This window comes from Ctenopharyngodon idella, chromosome 10 (assembly GCF_019924925.1).
Source record: "Ctenopharyngodon idella isolate HZGC_01 chromosome 10, HZGC01, whole genome shotgun sequence".
Lineage (NCBI taxonomy): Eukaryota > Metazoa > Chordata > Actinopteri > Cypriniformes > Xenocyprididae > Ctenopharyngodon > Ctenopharyngodon idella.
In genome coordinates, this window is record NC_067229.1 from 5,611,993 (window position 1) to 5,629,314 (window position 17,322).

Below are 17,322 nucleotides of genomic sequence, written 5' to 3' on the forward strand. Positions count from 1 at the left end.
GAAATGTTCTGTCACTACAACTGAATTTGTGCTTTTTAATCATTAATACTTCAACTTAACTATTTATACCAATCATCGTGTCAATCTGCTTTTCATCTTTCTCTTTCTTGTTCAATGCTTAAATGTTCACTGCAAATATTAGTGCAATTTCTGAAAGAGAAGTATGTTAATAAAAGGGTCAAGAGCTCAACTAAATCAAATAATATTCACCATCATGCTGACTTCAAACAAAACTTATTTTCAAGCAAACATCAACATTTAAAAGGTTAGTTCACCCAAAAATGAAAATTATGTCATTTATTACTCACCCTCATGTCGTCCAACATCCGTAAGAACTTCGTTCATCTTCGTAACACAAATTACGATGTTTTTGATAAAATCCAACGGCTCAGTAAGGCCTGCATCGCCAGCGATAACACTCCCTTTTTCAATGCCCAGAAAGCTACTAAAGACATATTTAAAACAGTTTATGTGACTACATTGGTTCAACCTTAATATTATAAAGCGACGAGAATACTTTTTGTGCACCTAAAATAACAAAATAGCGACTTTGTTCCACAATCTCTAGTGATGGGCGATTTCAAAACGATGCTTCATGAAGCTTCGAAGCTTTACGAATCATTTGTTTTGAATCAGTGGTTCAGAGTGCCAAAATCACATGATTTCAGTAAACAAGGCTTCGTTACATCATAAATGTTCTAAAACTTCAATAGTTCACGTGACTTTGACAGTTTGATACAAGCTCCAAACCACTGAATCGAAACAAATGATTCGTAAAGCTTCATGAAGCAGTGTTTTGAAATCGCCCATCACTAGATATTGTTGAATAAAGTCGCTATTTTGTTATTTTTGGCACACAAAAAGTATTCTCGTCGCTTTATAAAGTTAAGGTTGAACCACTGTAGTCACATGAACTGTATTAAATATGTCTTTAATAGCTTTCTGGGCATTGAAAAAGGGAGTGTTATTGCTGGCGATTACTGAGCCATTGGATTTTATCAAAAATATCGTAATTTGTGTTCCGAAGATGAACGAAGGACTTACGGGTGTTGGACGACATGAGGGTGAGTAATAAATTACATAATTTTCATTTTTGGGTGAACTAATCCTTTAAACCTCTGTTTATCTTAATAAGATCTTTTGTACATGTTTGAAAGAAACCTTTTAGCCTCAGTTGAAGTTGTTTATCTTCAGTTGTAGTTTGTGTTCTTGTTGTTTCTCTTTCCTTCAGTGATTATGTTTGTTAACAGCAGGCGTTTGAATGTCATACTAACCTTTAAATAAAATTCCATTAACATTAAGGAAAGTGGTCTTTTTTAAATTCTTGGAATGTTACAAATCAACGTTAAGTAATAAACGGAGTAATTCCAAGAGGGTCCTCGCACCGTTTGGTGCTCGGGCCCTAATAAATCCATCCACCTCCTAATAAATTCCAAAGCTTTTTAAAAAATGAATAACAGATTCAGCACAACTGGAGCAGATGTACCTAATAAAAAATAAAAAAATCAAGTAATAGTTTGCAAGGTAATATTTGTGAATTATTTTTAAATAAATCTCTTTTACTTTGTTAGTTAAAGCTGCATTCCGTAAGTTTTGCCTCTTTGTCACCATCTCTGTTTGAAACCTGCAATTGCAGTTATATGGAGAATTATCATCTTGTTGTGCATCGGCATAGCTCCTCAGCGCGGATGAACCTAATGTTTGCTGTCAGTCACCATATCGGTGTGGATACTGTACTTCGGAATCACAGATTGTAGTCTTGAAGCATGACCAAAATAAGAATTTTCACTGGAAAATGTCATCTGAACAATTAAGTAACATGTCTGCCACTTTTGTTCTGACCAACTGAGGGAAAAAAAAGCATTACAATAAATCACCCTGCCAATGGTGATTAAATCTGTTGATCGCTTAGCTCGGATCACATCAAACCGTGCAAATTATTATTGCTGTTATACTTTGTTCTCAAATTGTTAATGTTAACAACATCAGCATTGCGTGACTATGTGTATTTAGTGTGTATTAGCGTTACCTGTAGATTTCAATTTCTTTACAGTCTAATCTCTAACATTAATTTGTCATACCATACAATTCGCCATCAAAATGATAAGTTTAATTATTGCAGCTGCTGTGAGAAAAGGATATAAATGATCTGCCTCACATGCGATATAGCCTAGTTAGCCAGGACTCGTTCTTTATGTATACAGACGTGACGCAATGACACAAAGACAAACGGCGACATGCTCGAATTTCCTACGAAAACCCACCAGTACCACCTGAAATATAAAACATTATTACAAGCTTACTGTTGTGAATCGGGCTAAGGTAAGGAGATAGTTTTGAACACTGGCTGGTTGCTCAATAATTGATTTTGGATCATTTTTAACCAAATGTTACGGACAGCAGCTTTAAGAAGAAATTATGTGGAAGAATCCACACTTCTTTAAAGGGTTAGTTCACCCAAAAATGAAACTTCTGTCATTAATTACTCACCCTCATGTCGTTCCAAACCCGTAAGACCTTTGTTCATCTTCGGAACGAAAAGATATTTTTGATTAAGTCCGAGAGGTGTATGACTTGTCCATAGACAGCAATATAATCAACACTTTTAAGGTCCAGAAAAGTATTAAAGACATCATTAAAACAGTCGATGTGGCATTAGGATTAGGCATTCAGGTAGTGACACCCTCAATGGCAAAGAGCACACATTGTTCCTAGTTCATGTTTGATATTTATCATTTTATGGACTTATTCTATTTATATACAATATTCCCCCTCCAAAATAAGGTAAGTGGTAGCCGTAAGAAGACGTTTTCTATGTCAACAACATGGTATGACATAGGCTAATGTCACAAACAGTACTATAGGCAGCCAGTCGTGGGAACGCCTACTAACAACCCAACCTTCTGGACTGCATTTGTGTTCGGGTCATTTTCAGACATGAACATGGTTATTAGAGTGGTGGGCAAACAACCAGGGAATATGGTTCATGCTTTTGTTTTGTTCTCTTTGTGTTTGTGGCATCTGATTGGTAAGTTATAAATGTGTTTTTTATGACTTCTCTTCTTACCGTTTTAGTAATAAGCTTCTGTTTAAAATCAATCAGGATTTGCGCATAACATTTCTGTTATTCCCATAAAAAAAAGTTTCTCAGACAATCACTTTAATATAAAATCTAATAGAAATGTACCACAATCAAATTTATTATTTTGTTTTAAAACACTGAAAATTAATTTCACAACTTCAAAAGAACTTAAAATAAATGTAATAATATTCTACTTTTTTAACATGCAGCTTAATGATGTATATAACATTGTATTTTCTCAGTATGAAATTTAAATAACTACATGATCCAGTCAGTAACTATAAATGGTCAAATGAGTAAAGTTAGAGCAGTCTGATCCACAGGTGAGTGTTTTATGTTTCACTTCTGTTTGCATGTGAAAGTGAGTGCCGCAGCTCTTCTTTAAGTTTTGTTCAGTGCAAGCTGACTCACTCCAGCAAATGCTGTCATTATAATCAGTGGCATAGACATGGTATAATAAGATATTTATTGTACACAGGGATGTATTATGTATTATGGACTGGGGCCAAAGCCCAGGGGCCCTTGACATGGGGGCACAGATACTGATTTAATGTGTGCACCATTGCCTGTACAAGGAATGGCTTCTCACTTTCTGTGTATAATTTATTCAAGATTTCACTGACAGTTTTGGTTAGCGATTCAGCGTTAGCGGTGCAACAAAAACAGACCCAGTAACAGGCATAACCAATCACAGACAAGCCTGATGAGCTCATAAATGCAGTGACCAATCAGAGATGTTAAAATTAGCCCAACAATAACCCACAGATGAGTGTTTTATGGTTCACTTCTGTTTGTACATGAAAGTGAGTGCTGAAGAAACATCACCTAACACTGAACTCTACACTAAGCAAAGTTATGTCCAGAAGACGTCTTTTCGATGGCTTGGCACACGCTGAAAGACGTCCACTGAGGAGCCAGAATGAACGTTTTTATGAGGTCTTTTTTTTTTTTTTGACGTCTTCTGTGCGTCTGATATAGACGTTCATGGAACCTCCATACGATGTTAAAAAAACAACAACAAAAATACCCAGCCAAGGATCCATCCATAGGCAATAAAACACATGTTCACACCTTTAGACAACTTAGAATCTGTAATTCACACATCTTTGGATTGTGAGGGAAACCAGATCTGAAGGAAAGACTTTCTGACTCAGCTGAGATTCGAACCAGGAACCTTCTTGTTGTGAGGAGACAGTGTTTCCCACTGAGACACTTGTGCTGACCTTAGACACAGACATCAAATACTGTACACATACTTGTAGAATAATTATTTTTTTTAAAAACTATTGAAGACTTTTTTCATGTTTGTATATAAAATAAAACAAAAATTTCCAGGTACAAAACTCTGTTTGGATAGATGCTGAAATGTACAACATACACAGCAAAATCCTCAGTGAACACTGCTCAGTGTTTATATGAGTCCAATCTCCACAATGTTAAACGAGAGATTGTGCGAAGAGGTTAGAAAGTTGTAAAACTCTAGCATGAAAGAATACAAAGATGTTTATATGGGTTGTAGCTCATAGAGGTATTGCAATTTGTCACAATGCGCATTCATCGAACGCCTGTGTACACGTACGAATCAATCAAGTGAAGTATACTTTGCAAGGCTGTTCGTTCAACTGTGCATAAAAAAAAACGAAGTATACTTTCTGCTTTAGTGTGTGACAAAACATCTGTTTGTTCTGTAGATGTGACTGACGAAATGAAGACAATATCAGTGATGGAGGGAGATTCTGTCACTCTAAACACTGATGTTACTGAAGTACAGAAATTTATGTTGATACAGTGGATGTTCGGAAGCACTCGAATAGCTGAAATCAACAGACTCACGCAAAGCAACTCAATGTATGATGATAAGAAATTCAAAGACAGACTGCAGCTGGATCAGACCGGATCTCTGACCATCACAAACACCAGAACCACAGACTCTGGACTTTATAAAGTAACAGTTATCAGCAAAGAGACCAGCTACATGAGTTTCAATGTTAAAGTCTATGGTGAGTAGAGAACTACAGCTTAATAGGTCTCCTTTAAAAGCCGTTTTTTCCTCCACTGAAATCCACTGTTAGCTCATAGTTGCATGATTGAAGTAAAACCAGTTTACCAGATTACACGCAGACCAGATGTGGGCCGGATCTGGGCCGACACTATGTTGCTGTCAGGGTTCATAGGTGTTAATTCATATTACTGCTGGTGGGTGTGCTTTAATCGACCACATAAACCAATTCAAATATTTACATTGATATTCCATTTATGCATTTGGTAGATGCTTTTATCCAAGCGACTAGAATTGCATTAAAGGTTTACATTTGATCAGTGCTGGATGTTTATGGATATGGGGTTAGGGTGCATTTGCTTGTTTTGTTTTTTTATATTTACAGGAATAGAGAATAGACCACAGACAAGCAACAGAGAAGTGAAGCCAGAGTCTGAGATTCAAGTGTGTGAGTGGTGACCAGTGCTGCTCTTGAATACATTACTCAAGGCGAAAAAGATCATGGAGAAAGAATCACATAACCACACAGTTGCTAGGAGAGCTGAGAAGAAGGACAGGGCTAAAGAGTCTAGAATTGCCTGTATTACACAAACAATCCTTGTTAATATTATTTGGTTAAGCAAGGAAAGTGTCTATGCAAACATTCAAACAGGCACACAGTAAAGCTCGTGGATTCACTACCTTGAATTCAAACCAATGAATTTGGTACCTATAAGTCTATTTGATAGAGAAACAAACACACAATTCTAATTCAGTGTTCTCTTTTTTTCAGATCACATCCACAGTTGTGGTTTTACTGAGGCTGTGATCCGATTGGTCGTCTCTGCTCTGGTGGGTGTGGCTACTGTTGCTGTGCTGGTTTATGACATCAGATCTACAAGAAGTGAGCTGAACAGGATGGAAGATTCTAGACATTACAATCAGACCCATGGAGAACAATCAGATCAACAGTTTGAAATGAGCAGAAGGATGAGTTCCAGATTTGCCTAGATATAAAGCAAAACATATCAATTTTCTATATTAATAATATGCACAGAATATGATTTTGATCAATCTATAAAATTAAATACATGACTTTAAACACAACTGCCCCAAACAAAACAATAATTAGCAACAAATAATGGCACAGAATGATCTTATAAGCTCTCAATTTTGTTGCATTCTTGAAATGACTCACAGAGGCGAATGATCTGCATTTTTGGTAACTTTTAATAAAGATTTGATTTTACAAGGTGTAGAGCTTGTGTTTTCTCTGTTGTCCTGTCCACATTCATAATGTCACAAGACAATATTCAAACAGCAGTTGAGTGGAAATGTAATTCACTGAATGCACGTGATACACTTGCAGTTTGTGAGGTGAAGTGAAACCTGCTGTGCTCTCAGTTATTTACATCTGTACAGCTGTGGTTTGATCTGATGGCTGCTGTTTGTAAAAGAGTCCAGCTAGTAGTCGAGGAATTATGTTCAATAATTCCTCGAGAAAGAGAAAACCTGCTACTTCACATTCTCCTACATATCCAAAACTGTTTTAATTTACTTTAAGAAAACAGGTCTGATTAATGAGATTTAAGCAAACTCATTCTTTTGCAACAGCATGACCAATGATTCTAATGCATAAGACGTTGTTTTGGCTCCCCCTTTTGACTGAATATGGAAACACTAGGCTCGTTTGAGATGATCCTCGCCTCGCTTGAAATGTAGTCGGCTGTATGCATATAAATATATTGCAGATATACTTACTCATGCAGTATAATAATACTAATTATTAATAATTTGTTACATTTATATAGCACATTTCTGGGTACTCAAAGTGCTTTACATATGGAAGGGGGAATCTCCTCAACCACCACATACACTATATTGTCAAAAGTATTGGGACACCCCTCCAAATATTTGAATTCAAGTGTTCCAATCACTTCCATGGCCACAGGTGTATAAAATCAAGCACCTAGGCATGCAGACTGCTTCTACAAACATTTGTGAAAGAATTGGTCGCTCTCAGGAGCTCAGTGATTTCAAGCGTGGTACAAGCCTTACCAAGTGCATGCAAAGCGTCGGATGCAGTGGTGTAAAGCACGCCGCCACTGGACTCTAGAGCAGTGGAGACATGTTCTCTGGAGAATCATACTTCTCTGTCTGGCAATCCAATGGACAAGTCTGGGTTTGGCGGTTACCAGGAGAACGGTACTTGCCTGACTGCATTGTGCCAAGGGTAAAGTTTGGTGGAGGGGGGGTTATGGTGTGGGGTTGTTTTTCAGGGGTTGGGCTTGACCCCTTAGTTCCAGTGAAAGGAACTCTTAATGCTTCAGCATACCAAGACATTTTGGACAATTTCATGCTCCCAACTTTGTGGGAACAGTTTGGGGATGACCCCTTCCTGTTCCAACATGACTGCGCACCAGTGCACAAAGCAAGGTCCATAAAGACATGGATGAGCGAGTTTGGTGTGGAGGAACTTGACTGGCCTGCACAGAGTCCTGACCTCAACCTGACAGAACACCTTTGGGATGAATTAAAGCAAAGACTGCGAGCCAGGCCATCTCGCCAACATCACTGCCTGACCTCACAAATGCACTTCTAGAAGAATGGTCAAAAAATCCCATAAATACACTCCTAAACCTTGTGGAAAGCCTTCCCAGAAGAGCTGAGGCTGTTATAGCTGCAAAGGGTCGGCAACAGTAGACACATCCACCAGAGCAGAGACGACTAATCGAATCACAGCTTCGGTAAAACCCTACGGATTAATAATGGCATGTCATTAAAGTTCATGTGCACGTAAAGGCAGGCGTCCCAAAACTTTTCGCAATATAGAGTATATAGAAAAATATATAGTGTGCCCTGCAAACAAGCCCTGCGAGGGCCCCTGAGAATTTGCTCACTGGCAAAACGTTGGATCATTGTGCGAGTCTACATGTCCAAATTATTTCTGCGTAATGGCTTAAAAAATGTTCAAAATATGCAGGACAAAATTTCATGCAGTAGTATTCTAGGGCTCCTGTGTGAATATTCCCAAACTTTCTGACAGTGCAATCTCTCTATGGGTTATGTGATGTCATTTATAAAAAAAAAAAAAAATATATATATATATATATATATATATATATAACATGTAATAATTAAAGTAAAAATGATTGATGCACACATCTTTCGAATGGAAATAAATAACAAGTATTTTGGGTGTATTGTTCATCATATTTATTTTCATATAAGCAACAGAACTTTAATTACATCCAGTTCATAGCAACACAGTGCACGAGTGTGAATCCCGCGATATCCGCCTTTGATCTCGTAGGTTCTGATCCACTATGAGAACAGAGAACTGTCCGTCTTGCCCGCACTTTTTTCACTCCTCTCCTCACTGTGGCCGCCTGCTCTCACCTACATTTCAGGCGAGGCGCATCTCAAACAAGCCTATGTCAACAAGATGACATCCGCTAGCTGGGCAACCAAGGAAACGCCTACTAGCGACCCTGCCAGTGTCAGCATTTGGCGACATGCAGCGATAAAGTGGTCGATTGTGATGTGAGCGGCGGTTTTAGATTGGTTTAGGCTTACTGCGTGATTAAAGTGCTTGACAAACGACCAAGGAACATGGTTAATGCTTTTATTTTGTTCTTTGTGTGCTTGTGGCGTCTGGTTGGTAAGTTATTAATGTTTTTAATTATGACGTCCCTTTAGTTTTTATAAACAAACTCTTTGCATTATGGTGGTTTTAAAAACTTTCTCAATTTCTTATCGCTTTAGTATATTTACAAACGACAATCCAATCCAATTACAATCCACAAATGTTAGTGGAATTCCAGAACAAAATTTGAAGTGTGGTTTTAAATCTGCCTGATGCAAAAATAATTGTTGTTGTTTCACTTCTGTTTGCACATGAAAGTAAATGCTGGAGAAAAACACCCTGGCACTGAACTCCTGAACTTTTATTGTTATTCTTTAAAAGTTTATTGCAATTCATTCAACATTCACTAAAGAAGATATCTGCATAATACATATCACGACAGCTCATAAATAACAAACATCATGTCTGTTACAAAATATGTTCCTTTTTTTCTGTAGATGTGACAGATGGAGTGAAGTCAGTGTCAGTGATGGAGGGAGATTCTGTCACTCTAAACATTGATGTTACTGAGACACAGAAATATTTGTTGATACATTGGGCGTTCGGAAGCACTCGAATAGCTGAAGTCAGCAGGCTCACACAAACCAACTCAACGTATGAAGGTCCTGATGAGGGATTCAGAGACAGACTGAAACTGGATCAAACCGGATCTCTGACCATCACAAACACCAGAACCACAGACTCTGGACTTTATAGAGTAACAGTTATCAGCAAAGAGACCAGCTACATGAGTTTCAGTGTTAAAGTCTGTGGTGAGTAGAGAATAATAGTAATATTTTTAAATGTTTATTTTCTGTTCTTTTCACTATTCCTCCATTTTATAATCTTTCAATGGCTTTAGTTCCATTTAAAATATTGGTTACTATAAATAAAAACATATAAATAAAATAAAAAGTGTTTGTAATTTGACTAATGTCATTATCAGAGACTCCACAAAGTACCTCATCTCCAGAAAGATCATCAAACTCCAACTTTTTGCCGTCCAGCTGTGCCGGGAACGATTCAACCATCATCCAGACTGAGGATGTCAACATTACTGAACTCCATCAGCCAAGTTCAGGTACGTCACTCGCACGTACTCTGATAAACAGTGCAATATTAGTTTTTGTAAAGCTTTAAAAGATTATGTCAGAATGGAAACCACACGTGCAGATGTGGCCAAACATATTCATAGGTGTTGTTTTATGTTACTGCTGATGGGTGCTAAACAATCAACCACATAAACCAATTAAAACTGCAACATTTACTTTCTCATGCATTCATAGAGAAAGATTGAACTGTTTGTGCACACAATTGCATTTGCTTTTTTCCATTTGTGTTTTAACTGGGACAGACAACAGACCGCAGAATTGCGACAGAGGCATGAAGCAGGTGTTTGTGTGTGAGCGTGAGAGGGGTGTTGCTTTAGAAAACAGTGCTCGAGGCAAAAAAAAAAAAAAGATATTGGTGAGAGAATCACATAAGTTTCTAGGAGAGCTGAAGTTAAAGAAGGGGCTTAAGCTTTTAGAAGACTCTAGAGTTATATTAAACAATTCTAGCTAATGTTATTTGGCTAAGCAAAAGCACATTCAAACATGAGCTAACAGTCAAGCTTGTGAAGACTTTGCATTAATGGATGCTTTAAATCCTAATAATAACCCACAAAACATATTTGAAAAGGAGCAAAATGCACAATCCTGATTCAGCGTTTTTCTTTTTTTCAGACCACATCAACTGTTGTGGTCTTACTGAGGCTGTGATCCGATTGGTCGTCTCTGCTCTGGTGGGCATGGCTGCTGTTGCTTTTTTGGTATATGACATCAGATCTACAAGAAGTGAGCTGAACAGGATGGAAGAGACTAGACATCACCGTCAGACCCATCGAGTAAAATCAGACCAGTATGAAATGAGCAGAAGGTTTAGTTCCAGATATGTTTGCTGAAGTTTGCTGGTATAATCACGAAAATAAAACTGTACAGATTTCCTATACTTACACAGCTATTTATTAACAGATTATTTTTCTTCCATTTTTGATCGTATTTGCACTTAATATAATTTTTATTGATTTATTAAATTAAATTCATGGCTCCAAACATAATTACCCTAAACAAAATAATAATTAGCATCACATATGGCGCCATAGAATTATCTCATAAGCTCTTGTGTCTGTTGAAACGTTGTTTGTGGTTACTTTTAATAAAGATTTAGTTTTACAACAACTATTGTCCACTTTTATTACTTCCTTATAGTTCAAATAGAGGTTGCATGTGATTCACTGAATTCACGTGAGTAGCTCCAGATTCTAAGTCAAAACCTTGTGTGCTCTCAGTTATTTACATCTGTACAGCTGTGGTTTGATCTGATGGCTGGACAAACTGTTTGTGAAAGAGTCCAACTAGTAGAAGCATTAAGGATATTGGGAAATGAAAAACAGTTTAATTTGTTAAAAGGCAACAGACCTGATTAATATGAATTAAGCAAACTTTTATGCAGATTTCGGAACTGCATACAATATTTCTGCCAGATAAAGATATTACTACTTACATCCACTAGGTGGCGATCCAGCAGTGTCATTTGTTTCAGGAGACACCTGAACTGGACATCATGACTAAAGCATACTGAATAGCAGATACGATAATAGGACTACTGTTCTTGCAGACTATGATGTTCCCGTGAGTTTTTAATTTTTAGATGAATATGGAAAATAATGTCATTTAATACTCACCCTCATGTCGTTCTACACCCGTAAGGCCTTCATTCATCTTCGGAACACAAATTAAGATAATTTTGATTAAATCCGATGGCTCAGTGAGGCCTGCATTCACAGCAATGACATTTCCTCTCTCAAGATCCACAAAGGTATAAAAACATATTTAAAACAGTTCATGCGAGTTCAGTAGTTCTACCTTAATATTATAAAATGACGAGAATACTTTTTGTGCGCCAAAAAAACAAAATAACGACTTTTCAACAATATAGCGATTTCGAAACACTGCTTCGGAGCTTTACGAATCGAATCAGTGACTCGTCAGTGATCTCCTATCAAACGGCTAAATTGCTGACTTTGGCGGTCCGAGTCACTGATTCGATTCGTAAAGCTCCGAAGCAGTGTTTTGAAATCGGTCCATCACTATATTGTTGAAAAGACGTTATCTTGTTTTTTTGGCGCACAAAAATATTCTCGTCGCTTTGTAATATCAATATTGAACCACTGTACTCACATGAACTGTTTTAAATATGTTTTTAGTACCTTTATGGATCTTGAGAGAGGAAATGACATTGCTGTGAATGCAGGCCTCACTGAGCCATCAGATTTAATCAAAAATATCTTAATTTGTGTTCCGAAGATGAATGAAGGTCTTACGGGTGTAGAACGACATGAGGGTGAGTATTAAATGACATTATTTTAATTTTTGGGTGAACTAACGCTTGAAGTTGTCTGTTAACTGTGCTAACAGACCATTAGTATGTTTATGATGTTTGAATTTTTGACTTTTATTTTGAACATATTATATATCTACATTTATTATTTCCATTTTATTTTTTAAAACCTTAGATTTTATTAGTTATGGTAACCACCTGCTCTTGGGTAAGATGGAAGATGCCCCCTTAAGAACAATATGAATTTACTGTTAAATTGTAACATATTTAGATTTAAGTTTAGCATGTGCAGGATGATGATGTATCAGCCAATTTATTATTATAGGGAAAAAGTTAGGTACTCACTGTCCCATATCATGTGTAGTAAAATTTGCATGTGATCAGATTTTGTTATTACTTAAAACCACTAGGAGGAGCTCCAGTATTATATGATGCTTGCAAAAATGCTTGCAGGACAGCGGCCCTCTAGGACCGAGTTTGGACGCCCCTGGTATAAACATATGTTTTGAATAAAGAATTATGCATTGTGGGTCCTGATGGTGTGGTTACAGCTTCTACCAGCAGCTAACCAACCAAACACTGATATGTTGATGGGAACCATCTGGACGGACAGGCTGTAAACCTGCGACCTTTGACCTGCAACATGCAACTCTGAAACATCATATTACACTCTGACTGGTGCTCCTCAAGCATGCAGTATTTTCCGGTCTGTTGCACCAGAGAGTCGCTCTGGTATAAACGTGATGTAGGAAGCTATTTTTTTCTGTAATGTGACAACCAAAAAAAACAGGAAATGACATCAGAGATAGGACCTCTGTAGACCCTGATGACAGTGTGTAAAGGTCAGTAAATCTCTTTAAAATGATTAAAGATATCTATAATATGAAGGATTAGTTTAGATTCATATGCTATATGATAAAACCCCAAGAAAATTCATGATATTTATGGTTAAAAAAAAACATACTTTTTGTAAAACACTTTTAAAAACTAATGTTTAAAATATGCACACTTATGTGTGTTCCAGGAAAATTCAGTTTTTAAAAAAGAAAAAAAAAATGTTAAGGTGAAATATGTTATATATTTGCTATATGCTATATTTTGTGCTTGTGATTTATGCATCTTTCTAAACTGCACATAAAGAATCTTGACCTTTCATCCTCAGCAATGCTAGTTTCAGTAGTTATTTTTAGCAAAGGTTAGCAGAACTTGTTTTCCAGAAAACTATTTTTGAAATCACACCTAGACCCCATGTCCTGCAGTGTAGGCCTACCTTCTGGTAGAAGAACATGTCCTGTTTTTGTTTATCAATATCTGGGACGAATTCAAATTTACAACATTTAAACTACATTGATTACAAAAATTTCTGCAGTTTTCATTCAATAATCTTGAATCACATGCGTGTCAGTCATATATGTTGCACCTTTCCTCTCCTTACATATTGCATGTCTTACACAACTCAAACTTTCTGTTCTTCACCAAATACTTCATTATAGATGTTATTTTCAAACTCTCTGACATCCTCATTTACCTTTGACTGTTTTAACACTATAGTATTTGTTATGTAAAAGGAAATAGGTCTGTGAGGTTTATTCTAACAGGACAGGAAGAGGTTCATAGAAACTCTCTACAAGATGTGTCCATCTATCAGACCAAAAACACATTTCTTTCCAGATCTAAAGGAATCAGGCCACATCAGGTTTCGTTTTGACTCTAAACTGAACATGTCTGCAAGACGTCTGTTAAAGATCACTTCATCTAATGATGAAGATACCCTGATAGCACGTGGACATCTCAGAGACATTCTATTTGATGTGTGAGTTTACATCTGGAAGATGAATTTTTTTGCTCATCTGCAATAATCTATAGGATGTTTCCTGTGAAGTAGACATTTAGAAAATGTCTTTAAGATGTTTATAATTTAGAATGTATGTGAAACTGACATCTTTAACACTTCTATCAGATGTTTGTAAACAGCAGATGCTTTCCAGATGAAATGATCTTTAACAGACATCTTGCAGACGTACGTGTGCTCTCTGGGTAGACGTCTATCTTCATCTGATGATGAACATAGATGTCTTTAAGATGTAAGTTTTACATACATTCTAAATCATAAACGTATTAAAGACATTTTCTAAACATCTATTTGACATCTGACAGGAAATATAGGCTTATTGCAGATGAGCAAACACTCTATAAAATACGTCTTCCAATTGTAAATATAGACATCTCTGAGATTTTGACAATCATTATTCACAAGAAAACCACTGAGATGTTTTCTGTTGGTCAGCGTTGATGACTTATGATGACTTAAGATGACTAGAGAGAGAGAGAGAGATGAAATTCAACAAAAGGTAGGCCTAATATATATGTATACAATAAAATTAATTCAATTAATATATATTCTTCACCTATATATATATATATATATATATATGTGTGTGTGTGTGTGTGTGTGTGTGTGTGTGTGTGTGTGTGCGTGCGTGCGTGCGTGCGTGTGTGGTTGTGTGAAACCTTCCTGACAATCGAGCGCGCGCACGCACTCACGGCGGCGCGCAGAGAACTTAAGATCCTCTGACTGAGAGCTTCGACGTTAGTTACTTATTTCGCTACAGACCACGAATCTTTAAGCTTCTGTTTAAATGCAGATACTATTTTAAATATAAAAGATTAAATATCTTAATAAACACGAGAGCTATCCTCAGCAAAGTTTTAGGGAATTCGTTTTTATTGCGTTAATTTTTAAGAAATGACGTCTCAGTCAAAGAAATTGTTTTATACAATTGTTTGGTTCTGTTTTTATTATGAACGGCTGTTTGGTAAGTAATTCGTGTTTTTATGGTATAAGTTCTTCACATTAGAGAGTAATAAGCTTTTTAAACCAGTCAGAATTATGCCATAAATCAGGGGGAAAAAATCCTCTTGGAAAAAATTCTAATACATTTCCGAAAAAAGCCGGTAGAGGTAGCTGTTTTCGACCAAACTGGTCATAGCTACCATTTTACCAAAAAAAAAAAAAAAACTTTAAAGTGGTTTGTTGCTGTTCTAAGATGGTCTACCAGCCTGTACCAAGAAATGACAAATTTGGACTAAATAATCTGCTACTGAGTGACAGTTCCTGTTCCATTATTCTCCAGGTGTGTTTGGTGTTGAGACGGGTGACATAAAAAAGGTGATGGAGGGAGATTTTGTTACTCTAAACATTAAAGAGCAGAGAGATAAAGAACTACTTTGGACGTTTGGACCTCAAGAGACTCTCATTGCACAATTTAAAAAGAAGGAGGGAGTCTTCAACACATATGATGGTGCTGATGGGAGATTCAGAGGCAGACTGGAGCTGGAATATGATACTGGATCTCTGACCATCACAAACATCACAACTGAACATGCTGGAGTTTATCAACTACAGACCATCAGTGATACAGTCTCATATGAGACATTCACAGTTTCTGTCTATGGTGAGTAGAGAAATACAGTGTTAATTATTCTTCATGTTATGTTTTTTTTGTTAGACTGTAATTCTGGGCACAATTCCTTTTAAAATGAAATTAATCGTGAACATTATAACATTTATTTAATGTTATTTTAACTTCATTTTCCAGCTCGTCTGCCCATTCCTGTCATTACCAGAGACTCTTCACATTGTTCATCATCATCATCATCATTAAACTGTTTATTGCTTGTGTTCAGCTGTGAATGTGAGTCATGTGACTCTCTCCTGGTACAAAGGAAACAGTTTATTGTCCAGCATCAGTGTGTCTGATCTCAGCATCAGTCTCTCTCTACCTCTGGAGGTGGAATATCAGGATAAAAACACCTACAGCTGTGTGCTGAACAATCCCATCAGCAACCAGACCAAACATCTGGACAACAGTGGACTCTGTTGGCCATGTCCAGGTACAACAGTTGTGATATAGCTCTTATTTAGTATGCAACTCTATTTACAGTAATGCTACTAAATTAGTAAAATAAACTATATTTTTTTCCCTATATTTTGTCTAATTCTAATGCATAAGATTGTTTAAAAAGGTGTGAATCCAGTAGCTGCAGTAACCAATAGGCCTATTCCCTACAAACTGCATGTTGTGGTGCACTACAATTTTAGACCACATGTAAAAAAGAAGAGTCTGTGGAACATCTAAATGTGTCATTTAACAAGACTACATATATATTTAAAGTAAATTCTTTGTAAGATTTCTCTTCATTCACTCGTTTTCCAGCTCCTCTGCCTATTCCCGTCATCAGCAGAGACTCTCCACAATGTTCTTCATCATCATCAAATTGTTCACTGCTGTGTTCAGTGTTTAATGTGAGTCATGTGACTCTCTCCTGGTACAAAGGAAACAGTTTATTGTCCAGCATCAGTGTGTCTGATCTCAGCATCAGTCTCTCTCTACCTCTGGAGGTGGAATATCAGGATAAAAACACCTACAGCTGTGTGCTGAACAATCCCATCAGAAACCAGACCGAACATCTGGACATCACTCAACACTGTCGGCCATGTTCAGGTACATAACCTGTGATATTAGAACTGTATCAAGCATGCTGATCTTGAACTTTTTTCAGTAGTTTTTTGTCTTTCCTCAGGCCCTGCCCACTGCTGTGGTTTCACCGAAGCTGTGATTCGATTGGCTGGCTCTGCTCTGGTGGGCGTGGCTACTGTTGCTGTGCTGGTTTATGACATCAGATCCAGAAGAGCTTATCAAAAGAGGAGAGAGCAGCCTTCGCCATCACATGCAGATGAATATGATGATGTTGTATTAGGGCAATGATGTTGTGTTGTCCTTTATGTCCCTCGGGAATGTAAATAAGGAATATACCAGGCATCTCAAACTATTGACAAATTGCATGCTGTCAGTCATACAGCGAATAATAAAATACACAGAATGAAAACATGAAAAAACAATGGACACTTTTTGAAGTGTGTCTTAACTGATCATATTGCCATTTGCAGGTTGTTTTTGCTTACTGTGTTGCTTTTACTGTTGCTCCAAACATTTTCTTTTACTTTTAATGTAAAATTGTATATTTTTTTTATACCAAGAATTTTTTTTATTGGTTCATAAAGTTTTTGTATTTACATTTTAAGTGTTGCCATGTGAAATTCTTGATGTATGAAAACTGTCTTATTTGAGTACCTGTTGTTCATGTTTTTTCCCCTGTATCTTCAGCTTTACATATGAATTACTGTAACATCCTGCAAATTCATTAAAGCTAAAAATTTCTGGAGAATGTTTCATGAATATATTAACCTGTTAT

The 17,322-nt window shown here is 36.8% G+C and overlaps 2 protein-coding genes and 1 long non-coding RNA gene across 3 annotated transcripts; all 3 read left to right on the top strand.

The window, feature by feature from the left end:
• Nucleotides 1-2,923: 2,923 nt before the first annotated feature.
• Nucleotides 2,924-6,276, top strand: LOC127519905 (uncharacterized). Its single transcript, XR_007931957.1, has 3 exons — nucleotides 2,924-3,028; nucleotides 4,774-5,082; nucleotides 5,854-6,276. It is a non-coding gene; the product is annotated as an uncharacterized LOC127519905 (long non-coding RNA).
• A 1,881-nt stretch (nucleotides 6,277-8,157) lies between these two features.
• LOC127519868 (uncharacterized) lies at nucleotides 8,158-10,904 on the top strand. Its single transcript, XM_051907535.1, has 4 exons — nucleotides 8,158-8,721; nucleotides 9,144-9,458; nucleotides 9,632-9,766; nucleotides 10,410-10,904. The coding sequence occupies exons 1-4, from the start codon at nucleotides 8,673-8,675 to the stop codon at nucleotides 10,625-10,627; spliced, it is 717 nt and encodes a 238-aa protein (XP_051763495.1). The 5' UTR covers nucleotides 8,158-8,672; the 3' UTR covers nucleotides 10,628-10,904.
• Nucleotides 10,905-15,449: 4,545 nt separating this feature from the next.
• On the top strand, nucleotides 15,450-17,284 carry LOC127520218 (uncharacterized). Its single transcript, XM_051908161.1, has 4 exons — nucleotides 15,450-15,525; nucleotides 15,736-15,960; nucleotides 16,284-16,571; nucleotides 16,651-17,284. The coding sequence occupies exons 1-4, from the start codon at nucleotides 15,450-15,452 to the stop codon at nucleotides 16,833-16,835; spliced, it is 774 nt and encodes a 257-aa protein (XP_051764121.1). The 3' UTR covers nucleotides 16,836-17,284.
• Nucleotides 17,285-17,322: the final 38 nt, after the last annotated feature.

Excerpts from the sequence above, each read along its gene's own strand:
- LOC127520218 (XM_051908161.1), top strand. The coding sequence starts at position 15,450 with ATGCTGGAGTTTATCAACTACAGACCATCAGTGATACAGTCTCATATG. Across the intron at positions 15,526-15,735 it reads ACAGTTTCTGTCTATGGTGA|TTTATTGCTTGTGTTCAGCT; the intron begins GTAGAGAAATAC and ends ATCATTAAACTG. Across the intron at positions 15,961-16,283 it reads ACTCTGTTGGCCATGTCCAG|CTCCTCTGCCTATTCCCGTC; the intron begins GTACAACAGTTG and ends CTCGTTTTCCAG.
- LOC127519868 (XM_051907535.1), top strand. The coding sequence starts at position 8,673 with ATGGTTAATGCTTTTATTTTGTTCTTTGTGTGCTTGTGGCGTCTGGTT. Across the intron at positions 8,722-9,143 it reads GTGCTTGTGGCGTCTGGTTG|ATGTGACAGATGGAGTGAAG; the intron begins GTAAGTTATTAA and ends TTTTTTCTGTAG. Across the intron at positions 9,459-9,631 it reads TTTCAGTGTTAAAGTCTGTG|AGACTCCACAAAGTACCTCA; the intron begins GTGAGTAGAGAA and ends TGTCATTATCAG.